The sequence below is a fragment of the Mus musculus genome, chromosome 1, assembly GCF_000001635.26.
Source record: "Mus musculus strain C57BL/6J chromosome 1, GRCm38.p6 C57BL/6J".
NCBI lineage: Eukaryota > Metazoa > Chordata > Mammalia > Rodentia > Muridae > Mus > Mus musculus.
In genome coordinates, this window is record NC_000067.6 from 129,624,559 (window position 1) to 129,643,291 (window position 18,733).

At 37.9% G+C, this 18,733-nt stretch overlaps 1 protein-coding gene across 4 annotated transcripts in view; it reads left to right on the forward strand.

Moving 5' to 3' along the window:
* Nucleotides 1-18,733, forward strand: part of Thsd7b (thrombospondin, type I, domain containing 7B) — a 946,089-nt gene that overhangs the window by 351,369 nt on the left and 575,987 nt on the right. For all 4 annotated transcript variants that reach the window (XM_011247964.2, XM_011247966.3, NM_172485.3 and 1 more), the window contains exon 5: nt 4,319-4,488. In XM_011247964.2, coding sequence (XP_011246266.1) covers nt 4,319-4,488 — 170 coding nt within the window. The remainder of the gene's footprint in view (nt 1-4,318; nt 4,489-18,733) is intronic.

An 18,733-nucleotide genomic window follows, 5' to 3' on the forward strand; every position in this document is an offset into this window, starting at 1 on the left:
ATCATTTAGCTGAGAATACTCCTTTGATTTCTTATTCTGTCAGATCCTAGAGACACGCTTTCTCAGGTTGGTGAGGTTCAGGGCGCAGCGTTTTCATGGCTGCTGGGTGATTTGTGACTAAACATCGCTGAGGCTTTTGGAAAACAGGAAGTGAAAGAGATGAGCGAAGTGTGAAATGACCTACATTTAGAAAGGAGCACAAGCTCTTTACTGCGATGTTTTTCTCTTTGCCTCTTGCTGCATTGATATTTTCTTAGGGATGGAAAACAATTGTGGTTGTGATAAAGGCCCCATTTTTCTTTAGAGATTTTTTTTGTCACTTCTAGGAAACAGAAGTTGGGCCTTCCCATTTAACCAGAGATTTTATTTCTTTATGTACACTTCTTAGTTACTAAACTTTCCTTTCCATTATCCTTCACACTGACTTCTAATATTTATCCATCACTAATGATTACAGGGTTGTGTAAATTAATTAAAAATGCAGTTTGTACAAGATAGCCCCTACCTAGTTTGACTTTCAGTGCTTTGAAACTCTTACCCATGCTCTTCTTGATACGCTGTATGCTGAAATGGGAATGCCAAATTAAAAATATCTATCTAGAATATTTTAAATTTTAAAAACATTTAAAATGAAGGAAGACCATCCAGAGACTGTTCCATCTAGGAATCAATCCCATCTACAGACACAAAACCCTGAAACTATTTCTGATGCCAATAAGTGCTTGCTGACAGGAGTGGTATAGGGGTCCACTGAGAGGCTCTGCCAGAGCCTGACCAATACAGATGTGGATGCTCACAGACAACTATCTGACTGAGCATTGGGATCCCAATGAAGGAAGTAGGGGAAAGACTGAAGGAGCTGAAGTGGTTTCCAACACTGTAGGAAGAACAACAATATCAAACCAACCAGACCTCCTAGAGTTCCTAGGGAATAAACCACCAACCAAGGAGTACACATGGAGGGAACCATGGCTCCAGCTGCATATATAGCAGAGGATGCCTTATCAGGTATCATTGAGAGGAAAGGCTCTTGGTCCTCTAAAGGCTCAATGCCCCAGAGTAGGGGGATGTAGGGTGGTGAGGTGGGAGTGGGTAAATGGATGGGAAAGCACCCTCATAGAAGCCATAGAAGCACAGGGAAGTGGATGGGATAAGGAGTTAGCAGAAGGGAAACCCAGAAGGGTGATAACATTTGAAATGTAAATACATAAAATAACCAACAAAAAAAGAAAAAGGTAAAATTTTTCTTTGATAATTTTAAATATGTGTACAATGAATCTTGACTCTATTCACCTCACACTTCCCTTCCAATGCCCTTTAGGTCTTCCCAACACAGCTCTCTCTCCACTCCTGATCTATGGTAGAATTTTAACTATGAGTGCAACAGCTATGTCATACCTATGGAAAACAGTCCTCACCAGACTCTGGCTCTAACATCTTTTCTGACATATATCACCCAACTTTTCTTGAGTTGTAGATTTAAAGTGGTTGATATAGACATCTCATCTGTGGCCAAATATTCAGTCTCTTATTCTGACTGTTTTGACTAGTCTCTGCATTAACCACTGTCCATTTTAAAATAAGCTTCTCTCACCAGCAACACAAATCTATAGGTATAAACACAGACATGTATAAGGCAGTTTGACAACATGAACATTTAATAAAACAACAGTAGGTTGTTTTAACTAACCCATGAACACTGGAGCCGTGGATTAGTAACCAGATTTATAGTGCCAGCCATGAATTCCCTCCTGGGAAGTAGACTTCAAATCCAATCAGAGAGTGATTGGATACTCCCACAACAGTCAGGGCTGTATTGAGTCAGAGGGCACATCTTGTCTGGCAGCATGATGTTGGAGCATGTAGGGTACAGTGATACATAAGACCTCATATATGACTATTGATGAAACCTATGAAATCCTCATTAATAAATGTGTGTGCTTGTGTGCATGTGTGTGCGCGCGCGCACGTGTGTGTGTGTGTGTGTGTGTGTGTGTGTGTGTGTGTGTGTGTGTGTGTACGTGTACGTGTACATATGTCTGCATATTCTTTTTTTTTTTTAACTTGAGACAGGGGCAAGTATCCCAGACTTGTTTTGAACTCATTGTTATGTAGACAAAGATAACCTGGAACTTCTGGTTCCTCTAAGTCAACCACCAGAATACACCATAGGTTTCTAACATCACACCTTTTTTATGCAGTGATGGCGACTGCACCTAGGCCTTCCCACATAATAGTCAAGCATTTTATCACTGATCTAAATCCCTATTTCTCCTGTCTTCTTATATCCTTCTCTGTGTATTTGTCCATTGCTGACTCACCACACACACACACACACACACACACACACACACACACACACACAGTCGCGATGAAGTGGAGAAGAAGGATAGAAAGAATATTAACTTTTGCTGTATTCCCAGTTCAGTAATTGGTGTGATTATCTGCATCTTATAAATGGGGAAATAGAGATCAAGTTTACAAGTTGAAGGACTAATAAGCAGCAAGGCTATTTAGATCAGGGTGGTGTGATTCTTAAGTAAGCATGGTCTATACCACCATGTAAACTAAACTTCTTATTTGCCTGTCTTACTAGCTGCAAGTCGGCTGCTGTAGCTAGCCCCTTATTAGACAGACAGACCGACAGACAGACAGACAGACAGACAAGAAAGAAGAGTGCCTGAAAAAGAAGAGTTGAGTAACCATCCAGTACTATAGTCAGCCACCAACGGCTCACTGCACTTTGCCATAGAAGAAAGTGACCTGTGTCCCATAGCTCAGAGCCAAGTCCTTCACTTATGCACCCAAACAGAACAGGGTAAGAAGTTGGGAATGAGTGGCTTTATAGCTATTCCTTTGAAGGAGTTCTGCTTTATGATTCAGGGAGACCTGGCTTTCTCTCAGTCTTTCTGTGGTCCATAAATGAGAAGAATCATGTTTGTGTTTGCCTGTAATCAAGATGACTTGATCTTGAGACACCAAATTCCTTCTTTATCACAAATCACTATCCTGGTGTGTGCACAGTACAGATGTTTGTATATGGTGTCTTGTGTGGTATCTATGTGTACATGTAAATTTCTGTGTATGTGAGTGCATTTGTTTGTATGCATGCATGTAGAGGTCAGAGATTGATATCAGATATTTTCCTTCATTCCTACTCAACTTGTTTTCAAGACAAGGTCTTAAAGACAAATGCTTCTATACATTCAAGCCTTTGAGAATGATGGCATTCACTTCCAGGGGTTTTTATCATTACAAAGATTTTTAGATATTTTCTTATTTGGTGCTTGATTTTCAATTTCACTCTCACTTCTGAAAAAAAAAAACATGATCATACTGACATGTGATAATTATTACATTTTACTTTATTATAAGCAATCACATAGCTGAGAAATCTTTCCTCACATCTGTGATTGTTCTCGGTGTTTCTTTGTCATTCTAGAAAGGTGATGAGTTTGTGGGAATGCATGAGAATGTGGTAGTTTATATTGATGAGTTGGGCTGGCAGAGCTGTCTAATAACCCATACAAGGGAAGTATGTCTGAGGATGTAAATTCAAGTGTGAATTTTGACAGTTTTGTTTTCTGTAAATTGTACATAAGCTCTATTGTATTTTATTACTTTAGTTTTGTCTTCTTTAAAATGTTTCTTAAACAATTAATTATAAGTCAGGGAAAACTCATCTCTAAGTCAGTTTAAATAACTTCATGCCACTTATGTTGAAAAAAACATTTGTTGACTGAACATTGTGACATACACAGTGTTAACACATTTTAATAAACATGTAACACAGATTTTAATGAATTCATCTTAATTGCTTTATCTCAGTGTCAAAGTGTTAAATGGGAAGAGAATGCTTTTTACACTGTGATTGAGATGTTAGAGTCCATTTGAAAAAGGAGTGAGCATCTGCAAGAGTGTGCATTGCTCTCCTAATTGAAAAGGAAAGCTAACTTGCATGCAGTTATCTGAAAGTCTGTCTAATAGCTCTCAGTGACAATTTCTGCTGCCATTTATGAGCCTTATTGTGTTTCCAGATTCTTCCTCTAATCCCCCTCTCCCCTCCACTTTACACTGAGACATATCCATTGCTTGCCTTATTTTCCTTCCTTTGGTCTGGTCACCAAGTGCTGTCTATTGCTACATCTATGCCTTTCTGTAGGAAATAACAGGAATTTACTAATGCAAAGCCAGGATGCATCTTTCTCCACCAAGAGAAAGAGATTTTGCTACACATTTGATGATATTGCCTGCTTTCTTCCGAACTGTATACTTTCCTCATGGCCTCTTCTTCTTTTAAACAAATCAAACTGAACAGGTATTCCTGGAGAACCTCTGAATGGAAGGAATGCCAAGTCTCTCTTCTTCTGGAGCAACACGATCCACTTTGGCATGAGACAGGACCAATCTGTGGTGGTGGGATCCAGACCCGGGAGGTGTACTGTGCCCAGAGCCTACCAGCAACCATTGCATCAAGGACCAAGGAAGGTAGGTGGCCAGTTCCTGGCAGAGGGTATTGCTGACAAGAAAGAGAGCCCACCCTAGTACCACTTGTAGTATTTTTCTTATCTTGGAAAGAACTATTCCTTTATTCTTTGAAATTTGTATACATTTTATTTCTATCATATCCATCCACTAAGACCTTCCTTCAACGTGCCTCCACTCCATCACTCTCTCAACCTCTTGTCCTGCTTTTAGGATAACCACACCCTAAATTCAACTAGTGCTTCCCACGTGCACATAGGTATGAAACTAACTACTGGAGCATGGACAGCCTACCAGTGGCCAAAGGAGAGTGATTTTTTTCTTTTCACTCAGAAAACACCAACTATTGATAGCTCCTGGTTAAGGGTGGGGACTTAGTGTCCTCTCCACTATTTGTGTTGGAACTTTGACTACATTCATCTTGTGCAGGTCCAATGTGGGTAACCATAGTTACTGTTGATGTGTCTAACAATCCGGATGTTCTCAGAAATATGCATTTTACAGCTCTGCTCCTCTCCTCATCTTTCAGCTCTTATATTCTTTCTGTCCACTCTTCTGCTGTATTCTCTGGAGACTTGGATAACTGAAGGTTAATATAGATGATTCATACCTAGTTAAGCATTCGGTTACTTATACTTGGTACTTTGACTAGCTATAAATCTCTGCACTAATTCCTATCAGTTACATAGCAAACTTCTATGACCAAGTATTTATAGGTAGTTTGCAAACCATGATCATTAAGCAAAACAACAACAACAGTTTCCCAGTAGGGCCTGTAATCTCCCCACTCATGAGCTTTTGACCAGATTTATAGTGTCAGGTATAAAATACCTCCTGTGGAACAGTCATTCAGAAAGTGGTTGGTTATCATCAAGATGGTAATTAGAATGCCATTACTGCACCAGCTGTTACAGCTTGCTAGGAAGGTTGGCATTATAGGATGTAAGATCTAGCACTCCATGAGAACACTGATATTATTTCTCCTTCAGTAGCCTGCACTATCCCTTCTGATACTATGAAAGCTCAGGAGCAGGGAGAGTTTCTGGGTCAGTCTACATTAGCCTCTTGTATTCTTTAGCCAAAATAAGTGGTGCATTCAACAGTTGTATCTTGCTATCAAGTTACTGTAAGCAACCAAGAGCCTTGGCAATAGCTTTTATTTCTTTGGGTACCTCCGGGGTCTCCCTGACGTGCCACTCATAAGGAGATAGGCTGTGACTACTTCTGTGATTTTCACTTAATAACTATATCTTCTGGGAGCAGCATTGTTCACCCAACTTTGTACTTCTGTTCAAATTCCCTTACACATTCCCATGCATACTGGATTTCCATAAGGCTTGTTCAGATATCCTTAGTTTTAGTTAGCTTTCTCTACTCCTTGATATCCTATGTTTTATTGCATTTTGTGAGAGTATATATTTCTACAGCCATATCTCTTTCAAATATTAATAATCCTCTATTTTATTGACAAATTTTAATACCTAAAGAGGGGGGATCACTCAAGAGAAAGAAAAGACAAGCTTGTTCTTTAGCTTCAGCTCTCTGTTAGAGAGCACATTTCCTACCATGAGCCAGTTTGTGAAATTTGTGGCAATGATAAGATATATGAGGAAACTTGCACAAATTTATGGAAATTTATTGACCGAATAAACAAGATTGGAGGACAAGTCTTGTGCTCTAGATGAACCTGTGGCTTCTGCCAGCTATGTGGAGAGTTGACGCTAAGTGAATCCTCTAATCCTCTGCTGCTGAAATGGACTTGAGACTGGGGAATTCCTGGACGTTCCCAAGTATCCATACCCCACTCCTGTGAGATTTGTTTAAGAAGATGGGATTCAAATTTTCTAGTTATGGTAAAATATGACTTTTATTATATAAAGCTCTTCCTGCTAGATACCACTTTGTGACTAATCTCAGAGTTCTAGAAGCATCTACAGTTCTGAACTTCAATGATCACCTTTTGGGATAATGCTGCCTACAAATACTAATGGTTTTTCTCTTCTCTGATTACAATCATGAAAATTGACAACTTACATGTTTTGAGTTTCAGGAGGAAAAAGAAATCACTGCCATAACTTCTAAACTCGGAACACACAACATGTAGCTGAAAGGCTCCAGGCTATCCTTGCAATGTTGATGCTTCTGTTCCACCTCCTCTTTTCTTGCCTTTCACTTAGTTCAAGGAGCTTCATAGACAAACACTGGAGTAAATATGGCCCACCTATTTTCTTCTGCTTTGACATTGTGTCTTCTATTGCAATTTCATCTTCCTAAGGTTTCTTTTTAAGAAGCATAATGACCTTTTTAATAATTCTCCTATGTCTGAAGTCTCTTCAGTCACATTTCCAGGTTTATTAATGGAAACTTGTCTAGTGGATAGTGTCCTTTATTCTCAACTTGACACATCCTAGACTCTCCTGGGAAGAGGTTGCCAACTTCAATTGATGACTGGCCTTGAACAGGTTAACCTGTTGGAGAGTGTGTTGATTGAAGATTGACATAGAAGGGTCAGCCCATGTGGACAGCACTCTCCCTAGGAAGTAGGTTGTTGGCTAGAGAGCAGCATCTCCATGCCTTTTGCTCCACTTCCTGCTTGAATTGCTGCCCTGACTTCTTTCCCTCATCAATAGATTGTGACCTGGATACGTCCACTAAATACTTTCCAAGTTGCTTTTGTCCAGAGTGTGTGTGTGTGTGTTTTTTTTTTTTTAAATCACAGCAACAGAAAGCTATCTAGATTAGCCATGGAGATTACAATTAGGAAAACCTTGCACAGAGAGTGTTTTAGTACTGAGGAATAAATATTACACAATAGAAGAGCAAACAAAGAAGAGATGTTCACTCCAGGTTGAGAACCATGAATAAAGCGTGAAAAAATGAGGGTGCTATCTTAGGCCAAGGCACAATCCTGAATCAATACTTGGGTTCATGGGGAAACAATAAGCACTTGAAAAGCCCTCAGCTCTGAGGGAAGGGATGTCTGAGGGTGCAAACATGCTGACATGTGTCTCAGCCATGTCTTCTTGTGCAGAGCTAAGGACAGCCAGGGAAGCTCTTCTCTAATACATCACAGCCACATGGAAGGCAAGAAATAGTGACCCACTTACTCTGCAGAAGTTATCAAAGGTCTTATTTTGCTCTGTAGTACAAGTGAACCTCCCTTATAAAATGCTTTCATCTCTACTATCATTCATGTGTAACCCTTGATAAAAGCAGTGCAGTATAAATTTCTTCTAGACACACACTAAATGCAAAACATTTGAGTTTCTATTGTAAAATGGCGGTAGCAACTTGTCAAATTAGGTCAATAGGATTTAAAATTTTCTAACTTTGTCTCTTAAGATAATTGCCATAACTAATGACATTTCTTTTGTTTTGTTTTGTTTTTTTTGTTTGTTTGGTTTTTTTTTGTTGTTGTTGTTTTTTTTTTTGGGGGGGTTGGTTTTTTGGTTTGTTGGTTTTTCGAGACAGGGTTTCTCTGTATAGCCCTGGCTGTCCTGGAACTCACTTTGTAGACCAGGCTGGCCTCTAACTCAGAAATCTACCTGCCTTCGCCTCCCGAGTGCTGGGATTAAAGGTGTGTGCCACCACACCTGGATGACATTTCTGTTATCAAGGGTTTTACTATTCTTCAACTCATTAAACTGTATATAGGAAAAAAAATTATGTCCTGAGTATTAGTCCAGGTCAAAATTCAGTCCTAGAGTCTTTTGCTGTTTGCTGTATTACAATTTTCACTCTTGGTTTTATTTGCATTGTTGGTTTTTTTTAATACTAAATAATAAAGAGACGCAGTATATAGAAATGAAAAAATATTTTAAATTAATTAACCTATTTATTTATTTATTTGTTTATTTATTTATGTGCTCATGCATATGCTTGCCATGTGCTTAGGTGTAAGTCAGAGGACATTCCAGGGAGTCAATTCTCTCTTTACATTGCTTGGGTTCTGGGGATCAAATAAAAGTTGTCAGGCTTGTATCAAAGCCATCTCTCCTGCCCCCTTAAAACAATTTTTAAGCTGATGAATTTGATTTGATTTCTTCTGAAACATTATGCCACGGGCCAGCGTTACTTTAGTCTGTGTCACAAGCACAATTGTTTTTAAGGTATCCCTCCAGTAATTTCTCATCATTTTATTAGGAAAGCAATATAGTGATTATGCTTTGGTATTGACAAGTCTTGTGATCATTGCAAACACCACATGGTCAAAGGCATTTTAGAATCCCTGAAGGTAATTTTTTTGGATTGTTGTCATTGTGGGTAGGGACTGAGTGGAGATGCTTCTATATTGACATGGCATTTAAACTGTTGTGAGGAGAATTAAGGGAGTAAGGGAATTTTATAGGCACTGAGAAAGAAGGCTTTCTGCATTAATCTGAAGTTGGATTTAATACTTTATTTTTGATAGTATGCTTGAGCTTTGAAAACAGATGATGAATCTCCTTTTGTTCAGCTCTGTGTAAGAATATTAAAATGTCCATATGCTAAGGAGACTCTTATAAGTGGTCAAGTCCTATTGGCAAACATATTTGGCTATCCAGGAACATTTTGAGGTACAAATAATATTAGTTCTGAGCAGATGGATCTATTTCTTAAGGTAAGATTGAAAATGATCTTCTCCGATCTTGCCAAGGAATAGGAATGTCCTTTGCTTGTCTTTGGAGACTAGACTTTCAATCAATATGCTCCTTTGAAAGAGAGAATGAGGTGGTATAGGGATAGTACTATGCTGTCACTGTCACCCAAGAGGCAAAACAGGCTATTTAAACAATGTGGTAGCATTGTATGTTTGTGCTAAGGAAGAAAATGGACTCTGCATGAAATAGCCTTTGCTAACTCACAGCAGTGTGTGTGTGTGTGTGTGTGTGTGTGTGTGTGTGTGTGTGTTGTGTGTATGTGTGTCTTACTTTATTATATAGGCAAACACTGACTATATGATTGATTGTTTAATTGAATGGTTGAGGTTGATAGATTATAGATTGACAAATAAAAATAGATAAAAGATATAAATGAATATAGCTTTAATATTTTCTCCAAAATGTGAATCATTTTGCACAGAGAAGAGAATTATTAAATATTTAGAGGCAACTTGGTCACTGGAAGTGTAAATTAAGATTGATTTTTATAGGCTGTGTTTGATTGCTTTTTAAAAATCTAAGCTCAGTGGCTTTCTAAATCAAGTGTAACAAACTTATGTGTGATATAGGCATGTTTATTAAATTACTATGATTAGCAAAACTACTGAAGAGCCCTGATTTTAATCATTAATTATCAGACGCTTCTTGACATTATATATTTCCCAATTTATGTAGTTCAAGATATACTTCACATGATTTAAGCCAGAGCAGGTCTGAACTAAACAAGCTTCAGGATAGCTGAGGGTGACACTTTACACTGAATACATTGTTCATGGGAAAAGGAAATGGCTTATAGATAACTAGATATGCTTGTGGACATATGGGAACTTTTCTAATGTGATTCCTGTAAAGAAGAAAAGTGGATGTTTGTCCTCTTAGAAATGATATATATATTCATATGTACATATAAAATATATTTTCAAAACTAGCCCACATACAGTGATAATTCCATGCCACGTGTTACTAAAATGAAAACTTGTAGTATCATGGAAAAGGGAGATTACCAAGAGCTAGAACTGGATATGAGCTGAGATTTTTCAGTGATGTCTCACTGCCCCAATAAAGCACTAACACAGATTCTCATATAGGCATTATTCTCTAAAAGTATCAGCCATTGGACTTTATGTCTATGTTCTGAAAGAAAGAAGACCAATCAACAATTAGTCACTACAGGTAAACATAATGTAGGTGTGAACGAAGGTGGAGACCCAACAGCACCTCTTCCTTTTCTTCCACATTTACTATCTTTTTTTCTTTTATAAACCCAATTATTTCTTATTCCACTTCATCCTCCATTTTTTAAAATACTTTTTATCACCTTGAATAAATCTTGAGAGCAAGCATACTTTCAGGGACCACATTAGACTTCCTAGCAGTTCACACATTTTCTAGGAAAAAAAAGGAATCTGAACTCAATAGATATTTTTTTGAATAAATAAATGTAAACTTCTGCCTATGTTCTTAGGGTTAGTTAGAGGCACTTCTTTTGACTTTTGGACAGCTTCTTCTTCGTTGCCTTTATTCACACACACCTGCACTTCATTAACGAACAGTCAAGTTTTCCTTTTCAGAGTCAGAAAAAAACATGCTAAGCCTAGAGCATTGACAATCTTTAGTTAAATATCTCACTTGAATTACTTTTGTCAGCTAGACTGGATTTGTCTGAGTGCCAAGCCAAAAGAGAATGAGATTCTTCTTGGCAGCAGAGTTTTTGAGACAAAGCCATTGCTCCCAAATTTATTTCTTAAGTCTTTTAAAACATGTGAATGTACAGCAAGTGGGTTGGGGCAAAAGCATCCCTTTATTTGGCCCACCTTTCTGCAGGAAAGTTTTAGTATTTCTTCCAAATTCTCCTCGGGCGTTTTCCCATGCTTGAGTTTTAATTCCTCATTACATACTTCTCTCGAGGGAAGACTCACCTATCAGATCCCCATGGGCTCAGGCAGAATTAAGTGGATCCTCTTATCTTCTAGACCATTTCTTGGATTCTCTTGAGAATTGATTACTACATCAAGATAAAATGTATAAAAGCTACCACATTTTGATGCTTCTTCTAATAACAGAACCTCGATGTGGAATGCATGGCTGAATCACTTTATGTTTTTTTTTCAATTCTCCTTTTACTTCTTTATTAAGAGGCAAATTCATTTACCTGGTGTACAATGCAATATTTTGATATGTGATCATATTTTGGGATAAGTTACTTAAAGTAATGAGTATCTGCCTCATCTGCTTTTATGGTGAGAATCCCTAATATATTACCTTTAGCCATTTTCAAGCATGGCAGTTACTAACTGTAGTCACCACTCTATACAATAGACTCTTGGGCTTATGTATCCAATGTTGTGCTATTCTTTAGGTTTTAATAATATTTGTGACTCTGGACATGCTTTATAGATTTGGAACTCTGACCCAGATGCCTGTTACTGTTTGAATAATCTGTAGACATTTTAAATTTAGTGTAGCCCACATTGTATTCTTCACTGTTTCACCAGGTCCTTAGAGGGTTTCTTAATGTTCCAAGAGTCCTATAATCATCTTTCTACCTAATAAAATAGTAATGTATGCTTGGTAGTTTGCTATCATTGGCTCTTACCTCATGTTCAATCTATTTGGAAATGCAATTTGTTTCTTCGATTTACCATTTTCTCTCACCATTTCTCATACTAGTTCATGTACTGATATCAATTATAGTTTTCTAATTAAATTCTCTCTTTCTCTTACCTTTTTCCAGAAAATGTATATCATGCTGGTACTCTGTACTCTGCTGGTTGAATTCTTCTGTCTTGATTCTTCTTTTCTCATAGGTTAAGTAGTCTTCCAGATTCCATAACATATTCAAAGACTCTAAGAAGTAAAATATAGACACCTTGGAATGGCTAAAGCCCCACATGCCCAAACTTCCCCATTTTGATAGTGAGAAGCAAAAGAATACTTGGCATTTATTTTAAAGGTAAAGGACAGAACACATCTCTTGGTTTAGTCACTTGTCCTCTGGATGCACAGAGGTCTAGGTTCTTAGTAACTGAGACACTAAGCTTGAGGTAGAGATTGCCAATGGGAAGAGGTGTCCCATTCTTAGCAGTATGATGACAGGAATGTCAGACACCCTCAGTAAGACTCCAGGTCTCTCATCTGTAAAATTGAAATAACATTAGAGCTGTCAGTAGGATCCATTTTTAAAGAAGAGAAAAATCACATCACACCACCTAACCCATGAAAGGCTCCAAAAGCACAAATTATTCATTTCTAAAAATTAATCATTCACACACTTATTTAAAGACAGTTCTACAGGCTAAGCACCATGCCATGTATTTGGAATGGAGATGAATATACCAGCCCACAATATGAGAAAACCAAAGCCAATTGGAAGGAGAAACACAAAATCAGGTTACATAGGTCTATTACCATGGATCTTACAGTTCAGGTGTATAAAAATCATATTCCAAATGCAAGATTAAGTTAACATCCTAGAAGAGCAAAAGGCTTTGCCTTTAAAATTCCTATTAAAATGAAAATGCCTCAGCCTCCTCATCTGTAAAATTAGAGTTAGAATCTGCTCCAGCAGGAAGTTTCTTTCACTAGTGGAGTTATATTACTCTTCCCTGTGCAAAGAGGTTCAACTGTAAATACATAGGAGCTAGTAGACACTGGGCACTTGATTGACAGCTTTGATGTTGGGATGAGGTAGGGTACGTAGTCACTCCTTATCTCTAACCCAAGCCCTCTAGGCTGAGTTCTCATATGGTGAAATGCATCCCAAAAGTATTGCTAACATGTTGAGCACTGTGCTGGGAATTTAGATATGGAAATCACATTCAAAGCTGACTGGACTTCAGGAAGTTTACAGACTGCAATATGAGAACCGTAGTGTAATATTTTATGTAAAATAAGGTGAGGAGGAGCATTTGGCCTATTTTCAATCAAAATATAGTCATAAAATATCTCCAGGATTTCTGAGAGCACAAATACAAAATCTAGCAAGGAATAACATGCTAAAGGCCTTAAGGATGACTGTTTGAGCACTTATAGGAAGTGTTGCTTGTGAGTTTAAAATTGACTAGTAGTACACACATGTATCAAACAATGTAAGAGTTTAAGGTAATACCTACTTTAAGGATACTATGTTAACCTGTGATGTTTCCATAGATACTGCCAGAAGCTATTGGACTCCTTGTCCTGAGACAAAGGGTAGTTCATTTATCCACAGCACTGCCCCTAGTAAAGTATCTTCATTATGTCTCTTTCTTATAGGCCATTTGAGGTGTGCAACACAAGGCATAGAATGGCTGTTCACATAGTGGGTGGGATGACAGGAGAGGACACCTCCTGTAGAATCCCTGGCCTCTTATCAGGTGGCCTAAGGTAATACTGCCCAACTATGGCCTAGAAGGTAACATCATCCTTTATACCAATGCTAAAATTGCATATGAGAAATAATATGGTGGTATTCAAGTTATAACCAGGAAGGGCTGCCTCTCTTATATGAAACAATATAGTTTTCACATCTTTCAAAACTTCAGATTGACTGAAAGAGAACTTGTAAACCTTGTTTTTACAGATACATTATATGTAGAGAGATTATCAGATATATCACTTTGTAGTGTTCACACATAAGCTATTATTAGTGTTAAACTATATAATTAAAATAATCTATTTGGAAAATTATAGTATTCTGCAATGGAAATTGTTACATTTCCAAAGATTATGCTTTCTGCTGCCTCAACTGCACACCCTGGGGGCAGCTCTGGCTATCAAAGGCAGAGTGTGCTTCTTGGCAGCTTCCAGTGACACCTACATCCTATCGCTCCAAGCACATCTGGGCATGGCAGATTTGAAGTGTACAGAAATAGAGATAATAGGACCAGTGTTCTTGTTTCAGGGATGAGAGTAGAAGAAGGGCTACATTGAGAGTCAGGAGAATGGAATTCTCACTTTCTTCTGTATTGTCCATCATGGCCCTCACCTTGAACAGGTGTATTATTATTTGTCTGACTTCAACTTTTCCCCTTTAAAGGTGAAGATAGAAAAATGTACTTATTCCAATCCTATGGGAGAAGGTAATATATGGAATATGGACATGAAATTGTGCTATGAAGACAATCTCTGTATGTACCACATGCCCCTTGTTTTCTATTGCAGTTTTTGTCACTGAAGGGATGTATTGGGAAGGCTACAGGTTTTTCCCAGGTGTTACACATGAAATGCTCTTTCCTGCTAGGTACGACACATTGGAAGACTCACATGATTCCATGAGTCTACTTCTAACTGCTTATAGCTACAACCACATCTATCATGATTTTAATGATAGATTAAAATTAATGACCTGTCCTTAAAATAGCTCTATTTTATTAAAATAATCTCTAATCATTTATTGATTTAATAATACTTTTCTACATACATCTCCTGACATTAAGGCAAAGTATTAAATAAAATAGGCTTTAAGGAAATGGAGTCAGGGACAGAGGCAATTTAATCATCCTTTTATCAAGAATTACCACTAGTCATATTTTTTTTATAAATAAGTCCTCTGACTTTTTTTTTGAGATAGGACTTCTCTGTGTAACAATCCTGGCTGTCCTGGAACTCTATCTTTGTAGACAAGGCTGGCCTGAAACTCAAAGGTCACCCTGCCTCTGCCTCCCAAGTGAGTCCTCTGATTCTTAAGTCGATTGCTTTCTGGACTCCTCAAATGAAGTTTCTTCTAATTCTGTGCTCCTAGTCTGTGTCCTGGAAATGAGAACATTTCAGGTTATTCTTACTAATAGAGAAGTGTAGGAAAGACTGGTGCAATCTGATACTTATGAGATGTGGAAACTAAGGCTTGCAGCAATTGAAGCCGGCCTGTCCTAGAGCTGGAGAGTTGAAGATGCAAGCTTCAGTACTTCAACTTCTAACACCACATACAATTTCCCACCCTTTATCCTGGCAGGGAAAGTGAATGTTTCTATAAAGTATTCCTTTCCTCCTAACTTAAAGCTATTTTCCCTCACACTAATTTACTCTCTAGACTAATTTCTACCAAGCTAAATTCGGCAACTATTCAAGTTCTTTGGATTGGAAGGAAGCCCCAGGAACCACAAGGCTCCCAAGAGAACTTACTCCAGTGAAGATTCCTTTAGGGGTGTGTGTGTGTGTGTGTGTGTGTGTGTGCACTGGGGTGGGGGCCACAGTGTGGAGATAGTGGCTTCAGCATCAAAGCTTTTAATGACTTTGCTAACTCTAATTGCTTTTTAGCTAAGACTGCGGATTCCCATTTGCTAGTTGATTCTTATATCTTATATAATCCACATGGCTTTTCTTCATGACCCTGTAGGAAACTCCTGTGGTGATAATTCTATGTCAAAAGATCCTTGAATCTCTTTAACCTTTTATAGAGAGGAAGATAATTATTTGTAACTCATTTTCCAACTAGTTCAAGACAGAATAAAAGCTTAAAAGATATGTTGACTAAATTCCACACATCAATCTGCTCACTCTCAGAATTCTGAAGCTCGGTGTGTTAACTCTGCCTGGTTTCCTTTTTATTCTTTGTAAAGGGGAGTTGTATGTTACATTTTAGACATATTTGCAGGTCAAGGTATTTTGATCTTCTTTTATGTAGATATAAGAATTTTCAAAGGAGCTTGGCATTTTCTTGTAATCCTAATTTGAACATCATATCATACTTCTTAAGTTCAGTTTTATACAACTTCATTTTTCTATGTGTCCAGGCAAGCCTTCACTATTTAACATGAGTTGTTGATGGGACCATGCTTTTAATGTAGATACAATTCTCAGTATTGTATCATTTGTTTTTTTTTTTCTTCTAAGAAAATATAGGTGGGAAATCTCAGGAGAAGTGTAGGAGATTGGAAGTGATTTTTATGTGATCATTCTTGATATTTAGTGTTAAAAGACAAATATCAGAGTATGTCTGGGAGTTGTGACGTTTAGATAAAGGACTTTCAAAAGTTAGGACAGCAGAAGATCCTTTAGAATTTCAACAAGAAGTTGCATTGGAATGGACTGCATGCAGGACTGAGGCAAAGGAAACAAAGGGTAGGGCATAGAATTGATGCATCTTGATACATCAGTGTGTATCCATAGGAATTTTGGACATTGGGAGGTAAAGTTGTCTGAATGGAAATGAACACTTGCAAAATGACACATAGTGTGTGGATTATTTACCACTATGCTTTAATAATGTGAGTGGTCCTGTCCACTAGTTCAAAGGGGCATCATCATTTTAAATTTCATAATTACATTCCGTCATTCTTCCTCAGCCTCCTCCCTTCCTTGCTCCCCTCCGTCTTCTCTCTCTCTCTCTCTCTCTCTCTCTCTCTCTCTCTCTCTCTCTCTCCCTCCCTTCCCCATATATGCATTTGTCTTTGGAGATGTTTATTTTAGAACTGTAAGCTAGACTGTTTTCTTCACAGTGTAGGGAAAACTTGTGTTCATATTACAGAGTTTCAAGTGTCAGCATTTTTAATACTTGTACCCAACATTAAGTCACTGTCAGGTTCACACCAGTGCCCTTTCAGTTTATGCAGGTGAAGACTTAGAATTTAGATATAACTTCAGTAAATTTGCTCTAACTGCTCCTGTTACCTCTACCACCCAACTAAGCAAGAGAGAGGAACCATGTGTATCCAGTTTCAAAGGGATTAGAGGTGCGATGTCTCTCAGACAAAACAAATTCCTCTTGAAAGCATCCCAGAATGTTGTTTTCAGTTCATGCTAGAAATACACACTTTTCTTTACAGAGTAGTAATTAGTAAGTATAATTTTTTTCTTGAAACACTTTATTTGCATCCATTTGCTCAAGTTCTGTGCTTAAAAGCTATAACAAAAATCTATTTTTCATATAAACACTCTCAAACCTTTAAACACATTAGAAACGTGCTTTCTATGTGCTCTTGCTCTATCAATGAACTCTGTCCTTCAAATTTTTCCTCTGGCAAATATTTTTGTATTTCTTTATTATAAAGGATACATAATAAACTCTAATTACCTCTTAGTGAAGTATGAGATAATTTTTATGTAGTCACTATTTAAAAATACACCATTGAATTGTTGACCTGGGTTATCACCCTGAAATTGATTTGTCTTCTATTTTTCCATTGTAAACAACCAGAAAGAACAGAGTCCCTTTGGTTTAGGATATACAATGGGGATTTTAATGGCCTTCCTAGATTTAGAAGATATTAAAATGGGAGATATATTTATGCATGGAGACTAAAAGTCTCTTATCTAATAGTGTATGAAGAAACTCCCACCTGGCCATACAGCTAATTCAGATTTTCTTGTATTTCCTCTATATAAATGAACTGGAGAGCTTTCCAACTTCAAATCTTCATCATCACCCCCCATGCACACAAACACACACTAGGGTACATTCTGACAAACTCTCAGAAAGCACCAAGGCAAAAGCTAGTCCTCTGTGCGTTGATTTTGAGCAGTATCATCCAATAAGCAGTTCATGTGGCCACACACAGGAAGCACATGTGTAACAAAGATTCTAGTAGCTTTACTTTTATAAAAAGCAAAAATCAGTCAAGGTGCTAGTATAGGTCTTTAAACTCACTATTTAGGAGTTTGGGGTTGGAGGACTATAGGGTTTGAGGTCAGTGTGGGCTGTATAGCAAATTCTAATAATCTGTGCTACATTATGATACCCTCCCCACAGTCCAGGAAAGTTAACTCAGAAATTCCTGTTGTCATTCTGACACCTTGACCCTCAAAATAATATATCATCCAGTTGTTTCAGGTAGTGTTCTTACTATAGATTTTTAATTTTAGAGACAAAACCTCATATCTGACCTTGGACTTTTGATCCTTTTACCTCTCCTTCAAAAACTGTAGGGATTACAGTATGTGTCATCTTCCCCTCTTTTAAGGAGTGCTGGAGGACATGGATCCTAGGATCTCATGCCCACTTGGTAAGCATTCCACCAACTGAGTTCCATCTTCAGGTCAAAAAATTCTTCTTTTACAAGCAATCAAATTAATCTTGTGTTTGTGATACTACATTTTACAAACTGAAAGCCTAGGGCTAGAAAAGTCCTGAGTGTATATTGACTCCAAATAGAATGATAGGAAATAGGATCCCCAGATGCAGCCTCGCACATAGCTTCTGCCAATGTCCTCAACACATCATCACACTAATGACAAATGGCTTCAGACTTGGTGGGTTCCTCCTCAGCCTTGTCCGTTCCCTCCTTTCTATACTATATCAAGTATGAATGTGCATTGGTAGTGTTCCAGATATTATGCCCCTAAGTGAATAAAATGTTGGTAAAGCCTCTGCACAGTGGAAGTGTTGTTTCTACCTTATCATACCTCTATGATTAATTATTAGTAAGGTGTTCTATTTGCATGTAGTAAAGTATTCAGATGATAAGTCTATTTTTATACTCTTCTTTCTAAAAAAAATGACTTTATTTATTTTATTCATTTACATTTCAAAAGTTGTCCCCCTACCCAGTCTCCCCTCTGCAAATCCCTCATCCATGCTCCATTCCCATTGCCTCTAAGAGGATGCTCCCTGAACCACACACCCACTCCTGCCTCACTCCTTTAGTTTCCCCCTTTGCTGGGGCAGCAAGCCTCCACAGACAGTAAGTCTT